This window comes from Entamoeba nuttalli, assembly GCF_000257125.1.
Source record: "Entamoeba nuttalli P19 unplaced genomic scaffold asmbl_5414, whole genome shotgun sequence".
NCBI classification, from domain to species: Eukaryota; Evosea; order Mastigamoebida; family Endamoebidae; genus Entamoeba; species Entamoeba nuttalli.
The window spans coordinates 1-8,561 of record NW_008577437.1 but is presented as its reverse complement, the minus strand read 5'-3'; the positions used below and the strand labels follow the sequence as shown (position 1 = coordinate 8,561).

The 8,561-nt window shown below is 27.2% G+C and overlaps 3 protein-coding genes across 3 annotated transcripts; all 3 read right to left on the bottom strand.

Moving 5' to 3' along the window:
- Positions 1-408: 408 nt before the first annotated feature.
- On the bottom strand, positions 409-5,448 carry ENU1_129740 (hypothetical protein; the record flags this gene model as incomplete). Its single annotated transcript, XM_008860042.1, has 1 exon — positions 409-5,448. One exon carries the CDS (start codon positions 5,446-5,448, stop codon positions 409-411), a length of 5,040 nt encoding a protein of 1,679 aa, XP_008858264.1.
- Positions 5,449-5,663: 215 nt separating this feature from the next.
- On the bottom strand, positions 5,664-7,483 carry ENU1_129730 (protein kinase domain containing protein; the record flags this gene model as incomplete). The annotated part of the gene is made up of 2 exons (XM_008860041.1): positions 5,664-7,167; positions 7,233-7,483. 2 exons carry the CDS (start codon positions 7,481-7,483, stop codon positions 5,664-5,666), a joined length of 1,755 nt encoding a protein of 584 aa, XP_008858263.1.
- A 316-nt stretch (positions 7,484-7,799) lies between these two features.
- Positions 7,800-8,069, bottom strand: ENU1_129720 (hypothetical protein; the record flags this gene model as incomplete). Its single annotated transcript, XM_008860040.1, has 1 exon — positions 7,800-8,069. One exon carries the CDS (start codon positions 8,067-8,069, stop codon positions 7,800-7,802), a length of 270 nt encoding a protein of 89 aa, XP_008858262.1.
- Between the last annotated feature and the right edge of the window lie 492 nt (positions 8,070-8,561).

The following is an 8,561-nucleotide window of genomic DNA, read 5'->3' as shown; positions in this document are numbered from 1 at the left end:
TATTAGGATGTGAAATATCTCTTAAGATTGCTATTTCTCTTAGTGCTGTAGAAGGTACTCCTTCTTCTTCTTGGTCAGCTTTAACTTTCTTGAGAGCAACAAAGGTATTTGACAAAATATCAACAGCTTTACAAACTTCACCATAAGTACCTTCTCCGAGTTTAGTGTCTTTTCTGTATCTATTGTTGACAAGGCTTTCATTAGAATGAGGAAGAAAAACATTTTTTCTGTCATTTCGGTGTATTTCAATCATTCAAATTAATGCAAACTAAAATAATAAGTTCTAAAAGTAGAAACTTTCATCCATTATTAGTTTTGTTATTATAAAATTGAGAAAGTCATTTCATTTTAGTAGAAAAACGAAAGTTGAAAGAAAGTGGAAGTAAATTGTAATTAAAAATACAATGTTCATTTCAATGTTACTATCTTAAAACAATCTACGTGAAGTGTACAATAAGTAGATATCATATTTTCATTATTTACTAGTTGAAGATAAACGTTCCATGTTGATGGATTAAAAGCAGTTCCAATAGTTGGTTGAACAAGAAGATCAACAATAGAATAATTTGCATAATACTGGTTTACTTGAATTGTTTCTAGTACATCAAATGATGTAATTCTATTAATTAATGCAATAACTTCATAATTTGTAGCAATGAAAATAATGTCTTCATACCCACAAGTTAAACAACCAATTTTTAATGGTTTGTTTGTTTTTAGATGATTCAATTCAAAGATGTTATACATTTCACCATACCTGTCATGGCATGTTATTACATTTCCTGATATTCCATAAACTTGACCTTGTGCTGAACAACAGAAGAGTTTGCTTGAAGTTGGTACAATATATATAGGTGCTCCATCATGAAGAGAATATGACGCTATTGTTGATGAGCAACTACAAACCATATAACCAAATGAAGTACAAGCAGAGAAGTGTTTAATTTTTTCACCCACACAAATAGTAAATGCCAAATTTACTTTTAATTCGTTATTCCTATCATCTAAAAAGATTCGGTATATTATAATACTTCCTGCTTTAGTTATAATAAACATTTCTAAATCTGTAATATATTCTGTTTCCATTAAATAACAACTAGAAATTATACTTTCTATTTTAATAGTATTAATATGATCTTTCCAAGTTAATGTAATAACATCGGCATTAAGTTGATATGAAGCAATCACCCGATTTTTAAATCTATCACAACAAATTATTCTTTTACATTCACTTTTATTATTAACAACTTTTGTTCTAACATCTTTTCCTTCTCCTGTTATAATATCATTAGTCTCTGTTTGTATAATAAGATTTCTTTGAATATTCATCGCAATAACAGAAGATGTTAAGTATTGATTTTCTTTGGTAACACTAATTTTTGTTTCTTTACTTTTCTTGTTATAAGAGAAATCAATACACTTTTTTCTTTTAAGAATAATATTATTTATTGGAGTAAGACTCTTCTTACCAAAGTTTATATTTAACCATTCTCCAAGTTTTTTTTGTATATCAGGTGACTCTAGTTCTTTTCTTTTTTTATAAACAACTTCTAATGCACTTGAACCAAACTTTGGGCTTTGGGCTAACTGAATACTTCTCAAATTAGAACTTTTTGTAAGAGTTGGTTTATTACCATAACAAATACCATCTTCAGACCCTCCCATTCCTGAATATATTTTTTGTGATGCGTAAACTTGTGGGACACAATTACATGTAATTAGTCTAATATCCCTTACTGTTGTTGGTGGTTGTTCAACTCTTAATTGAAACAATGGTAATATCCTAGTAAATGGCATATGAGTATACAATAAACAACAAGTATTTGCTGAGTGTTCTATAAAACTTTCATTTACATTTGATGTTATTTTACTGTCTTCAACTGATGGAAAGACGTAATACATATCCACAGATTCTAAACTTCTTGTTGAATAACAATTTAATACAGATATGTATTCATATGTAGATAATAATCCATCAACCCATAGTTTGAGATAAAACCCATTAACTTTATTTGGAGTAATTATAGTAACGTTTGACTTGAACTTTTCAAGGAATAAATTAAGTTTTTGCATAGCAATACTGTATGTTTTTTCATTTTCAAATGATATAAAATACGGGCATCCTCTTCTTTGAATTAATTCTATAGCACATAACACCTCATTATGTACTCGTGGAAATATTTCTCTTATATCATCTACTTGAATGACATGGTATGTATTTAACTGCCATAGCTTAATTTCTTTTAGCTCATTGTTGAACGTCATTTTACAACAAATACTATTTGATGTTTTAATAATAACACAATCAATAGCATCAACTCCTTGATACGGAATATTACTAAATTGTGATTTATCAGGGATATAAAGGTTTTCATATGAAAGTAATTTTGTTGGAGGTTCTGTAACTCTTTTAGTTAAGAATATTGGGTTTGTTGGATATAAAAACTTAGTAATAAATCCAATAAATACTGTTGATGAAAGTTGAAAGAATGGATTACATAAGGCAGCTAATCTCATTGTTTTTCTATAACATTTAGCAATTTCATTTTGTTTGATTTTATCAATTGTAATTATGTCAGTGTAATGTCCTTCAATTGGTAATAAAGAAACTGAACAATTAACAAGAGGTATTGACACTGGTTCAGTTACAATTAATTTATGATTTTCTTTATATTTTAGAATAATAGAATTAATGAATTGTTTTAATGATGAATTAGTAACAGAATTAGATGGATTTTTCGATTGTTCTATTAACCTTTGATATTCAACAGAAGTTGTTACAGATGAAAAGTTGTTTAATGAAATTTGAAGTAGTTTAGGATTGAGTTTGGTTGCTTGAATAATCAACTCACAAAAACTTAGAGGGATATAGGGAGGGTACAACTGAAGAATCATAGATAATGTAAATTCATCAAGACATTGTATGAAAATATAACTTTGAAGATAAAAAAGTGATTCATATTCCTTTTTGGAACGAAGTGTATTCATTGTAACAAAGTAATTATAAGGAATTGCCTTAACATATTCATTAATTAACACAATAGGAATTTCTTTTTGGTAGTTAACAAATGACATAAATGCAATTAATTCTATATAACAAACAGCTGAGATGTCATTAATTTTATTAATAATACTATTTAAGAATGAATAAGATATTATATAAAGATCATTCAAATTTGTTACTTGTGAAATAAAGAAAGAAATGACAATGTGAAGAGTATCATAACCTCGAGCAATAATGACATTAGTTAAAAATTTCATCAATTTACAAGTACTATTATACTTTATGTTGTTAGTATCTATAGAAGTAAATCCACTAAATTGGCTCTTAATTAGTTTAAGTAATTCAATAATCAAATTTGATGGTATAGAATGAAGGATTTCTGATGAAAATAAAATAAGGTCATCAATGATTTTATTTTCTATACAATAAGTTGTGGTTAATAAAGTAAACAAAATATACAAGAAATATGGATTTTGAATAGTCTCTATTTGGGCTGAACTAAATGAGTTAAATGGAACAGTTACTAATGTTGAGACACATTGCATTAATGAAGAATAGACTTCATAATCAAATGTATATTTTTTTAAGACATTGCAAATTTGATTTAGTTGGTCTGATGTAGGCTGAAGTAAAGAAAACATTTTACAAACCAATAAAGAGGTTGTCTTAGAAGTTTGTGCCAATGTTATAAAAACATCAATATATTCATTTAAAGTGGAAGATAAATTGCCATATCTCTTTAACAAATAAAATATTATTCCTACACTATTTTCTATTGCACTAACGGATAAATGAGGGTTTTGAAGTATACAGAAAACTGTTCCAAGAGCTGTTGGAGTTAAATAACTTGAAAGATGAGTTAGATATTTCCATTTCCAATTCTCATTAGAAGAACATATTTTATCAGTTAAAATAGATAATATAATTTCAGGTGTTAATGCTCCTTTTACTAAGCCTTTATCAATAGAAGAACATCTTAAAATGATTTGTTTTATATAATATTCAAATAGATATTCAATTCCTCTCCATAACCTGATATCTAATAATAACGGAATTAATGTTATAGCAGAATGTCCTCTTGATATCAAAGATAAACACAAACTAATAAAGTCATCTATGATAGACGTTGAAACCAAATAGTTTTGAGCAATTTTTGTTGTTTCAACAATTAAAGTGATTGCAACTCGTTTATCAATTACTTTACAATGTAAAAATAATTGAAGAATTTTACCAATATTTGTGGTAACTTTAGTATTAGAACCACTCCTGAGAAGTGGTAAAAAAACTGATACCCCTCCATATGTTGAAAACACATCACTTAAAGACCGTGTTACAACAACAAGAATATTAGTTGGGGTACAAATTGTATACTCTATTATTTTAATTTCTTTAGAAACAACTCTATTCTTCATTGACTTTAATGGTTTAATAAAAGAATGACTAGGTATTGATGCATAATGCTTTGGTGATAATAATAAACTAGGTACACCACTAGGAGTGAGTTGATTGAAATACCATGCTAATGAACTAATATCTCCATTAAAATAAGAGTATGTCTTAGAGTCCAAACCTCCAATAGAAATAATTGCTTGTTTTTGTTTAGAAGAAAAATAAGGAACACCAAAACCACTTGATGACTCACCGTTGAGAATAATTTTCATAGAATTAGAGTCATGTGAATGAACTAACGAAATTTCATTCCATTTATCTGGAAGTACTTTTAATTCTGTTTTATATGTATTTCTGATATGTGTGATTGATGGTGTAACAGATGATACATCAGAAGAAGCTACAACATTAATTTCTAATTCTAAAAAATGTGTTGTTCCATCTATAGAAAGAGAAAAATAATAATTATTAGCATTAAAAGAAAAAATACAAGGAGTGGCTAAAGGATGAATGTCATGAAATCTAATTTGAGTATAAATAGTATAACATTCTTGTGGGATTGAATCAATTTTGATTACAGTAGAAATAAAAGAAGCAACCCCATTCAATGAATAATATACTTCTGAAGAATTATTATTTTTTGTAATAAGACAATCTAATAATGAAGAAGAATGAATTGGTGGAATTTCATTGTAAAAATTAATTAAATCTTGAATAACTTGTTGAGAAGTATGATATTTAATAATTGAAGTAAGTATATCAACACCAGATACAAATAATGGATTAGCCGCAAGTCCTTCAGTATCTAATGGTTTGATTTGCCTTAAAGTAATGATTAAATTTCTTATTGCTAAATAATCAAATTTCATCATATTATTAAGAGTTAATAAATGTTTTAAAGTAGAAAAAAATGTAACAGAAATAGATTTTAATGTAAATAATGAAGCAATGTCATCCCTTAGTGAATAAATAATAGAGTCTAAGGCAATATTTTCATCATACGGAATACCAGTCAATATTGGAATATATTGTTTTAAAATTGATTTATCTTCCATTGAAGAGGATGCGTACTGATATTTAAGATCAAAAAGAAGCCAAACGAACAAAAAGGGACTAGTTTTATTATTTTTGTTAAAAATCCGTTTTTAAGTGGATTGAATTAAAGGAAAACTTTTTTGTGAAAAAAAACAAAAATAAATAAATCTGATATATAAAACAATTACAATTATATTTTTATTTCATAGTTACAAAATGGTGTATATTTATGTTGTTAGTAATTATTATATCTTTCATGTGATGCAAAATATCCAAAATCACGAACCATTGTTGTTAATCTTCGTGGATCATTTGGTGGAGGTCTTAATGATAATCGTGGTGATTGAGAAGTACTTGGTGATTGAAGTGAAGAAGCAGAACGAGCTCGAGAAGGGTCTTCAGAATCTGAATTAGAAGACCCCCAAGAAATAAGTGATTCATCTTCTGCCATATTGTGCCATGAGAATGTTGTTCTGCCAATAACTTTTAAAGGTTTAAAATGAAAAGGATTAATATGAAGTATGTTCATAACATATCCACATTTTAGAGAACGAATGAATGCTGTAAAATAATTATGAGGAACAGAAAAAAACTTGTCTCTAGATTGAAGATAATTTAAAGTGTATTGACCTCCATATACCTTTCTAACAACATCTTCTAAAGGAATATCTTGTGGAACTAATGGTAATGGTAAAGTTAAAAGTTCTTGCTTTGTTTTTGATTTAATAAAAGGATGGGTTAATGCTTCTGATGGTGTTAATCTTTTAGCTGGATCATACTCTAATGTTTTCTTTAAAAAATCATGTAATAATGCCCTCCAAACTTGATCATTATCATGAACAAAAGCATTTCGATGCATAGGAACATGTTGACAAATTTGTTCAAGAGTTTTATATCTGAAATACTTTCTATTTTCTTGTAATTTACAATTATTTTCTTTTTCAAATTGTTCAGGAGGTTTTATTTTAAAGGTAACTTCATTTCCCTTTTGAACCATGTTAAAGTATTTTTCAGTTTTTGTTCCTTTACGAAGAAGATAATCCGGAATTGGTCCTAACATATCAATAATCTTAGCAAGTTGATTATACTCATTTTCCCCTGGAAATAATGGAATTCCCAAGAAAAGTTCTGCTGCAACACAACCAAATGACCACATATCTATTGCACATGAATAAGGTAATCCTAAAATAATTTCTATTGCACGATAATGTCTTGATTGTATATATGTGTATAATGTAGATCTTTCAAAACAAGCTGAACCGAAATCAATCAATTTAATGTCACTTGTATTTTGAACTAATAATACATTTTCTGTTTTAACGTCACAATGTATAATATTCATTGTAGTTAACCCATGAAGTGATTCTAATAATTGTCTTAAAACATGTCTATTAAATGTTAATCCCATTCCATTATTTTTGTTACTTCTTAACATATCATATAAATTAATTGATAACAATTCTGTGACAATACAAACATGTCCATGAAACAGAAAATAATCTAACATTTTAACAGTGTGATATTTATTGTCAGGATCAACCAAATCTCTTAAAACAGTTAATACAGCAATTTCAAGCATTCCTTGTCTAAAGAACACTGGTTTTGATTTAAGTATTTTAACTGCTACAAGACTATTATCTTGACAATTCCTACATTTTAAAACTTGTCCAAAAGTACCACTTCCAAGTGCAGAGATCACAACATACCTTGATTGTGGAATAAAACAACATGTCTCACCTCTACAAAAATAATTAGTCTCATTTAATTTATTTCCACAATTATCTAGAAGTATTTCTAAACAAACTCTTTAGAAAAAGCAGAACCAATATTATCATCAACAGAAATAATTAGTTCATAATTTGCATTGTCTTTCCCACCATTATGAAATGGTTCTATCATTCGTGATAAAACTTTTTTACTTTTTTGTGTTATTTGTTGTATATTTTCATTCTTATATGTCAATGAAATATCTAATGTTAATGCATATATCGGTCTACGTCTTAATGAAGTTCTTGGGGTAGTAACAAAGGGGTTGTAAGGGTGTTCAGGTTTCATAGAATTATATTGGCAGTTATAACAGGGTTTTTCTAAATAATTTTAACATTTTCAAAGGTCTTTACTTTCTATTTGAAGTCTGATTATTTTAAAGTGTTTTTTGTTGTTTCTAATTCTACATTTTTGTTATCTAATTATTTTATTCTTTTGTTATTTAATATTCTTTTGCCGAAATCTTGTTAATCGTAAAATTTGAATGAAACAACAAAATTAGTATTAACGTCATACAAAACAACTTCTATAATAAATTTAATTCAATTTAAACAAAGAAAAATAAATTACATTAGTATTAAACTTAGCTTTACTACCTATTTAATTAATTAGTTGTAAGAACTGGAGATAGCATTTGAACCCAATATTGTAATGTTGATGGAGTTAAATCTTTGTATTGCTCTGGATGTTGTTCAATTAATACACGAACTGCTTTCGTTAAACCTAATTCATAAAACTTTTTTACAGCATTCATTTTAATAGCCTGACACCATCTTTTCTTTCTTTGAACTCTTTTTCTTGGATTCTTTCCATCAAACACTTCAAAACTTGTTGGAGATGCTGGCTCAAAAACTGAAAGATATGACCGTCTCATTTAAGTTATAAAGAAGAGTTGAAGATCCTTTAAATACCCTTCGATTAGATAACCGTTTCTTTTTTCCGTCCTTTTCTCTTCCTTCACAACAATAAGACAAATAGAACTTTCTGTTCACTCGAAACACACATACGTTTCTTACATTTCAACTCGTTGTCAATTTTTCAATTTTTTTTTAGAATAAATAGAAATTATTAACTACTACTAATCATTACTAGAATTTCCCGTTTTTTCATACATTACTCTTTGATTATGAAGTTTGTTGTATAACAAGAAATTTAATTATTTACTGTTTCATTATTCTTTAAAATTATATTTATAATAAAATATATTATTCTAGTACTATACTTAAAAAACTATTTTTATTAACCCAATACGATTTCAACTCAAATTCAAACTTTTTTAAATCATAAAACGAGGGTTTATAAAAAAAGAATCTGAAAAACAAAATATAAAAAATTATTAAAAAACATAAAAATTATTAAAAAAAAT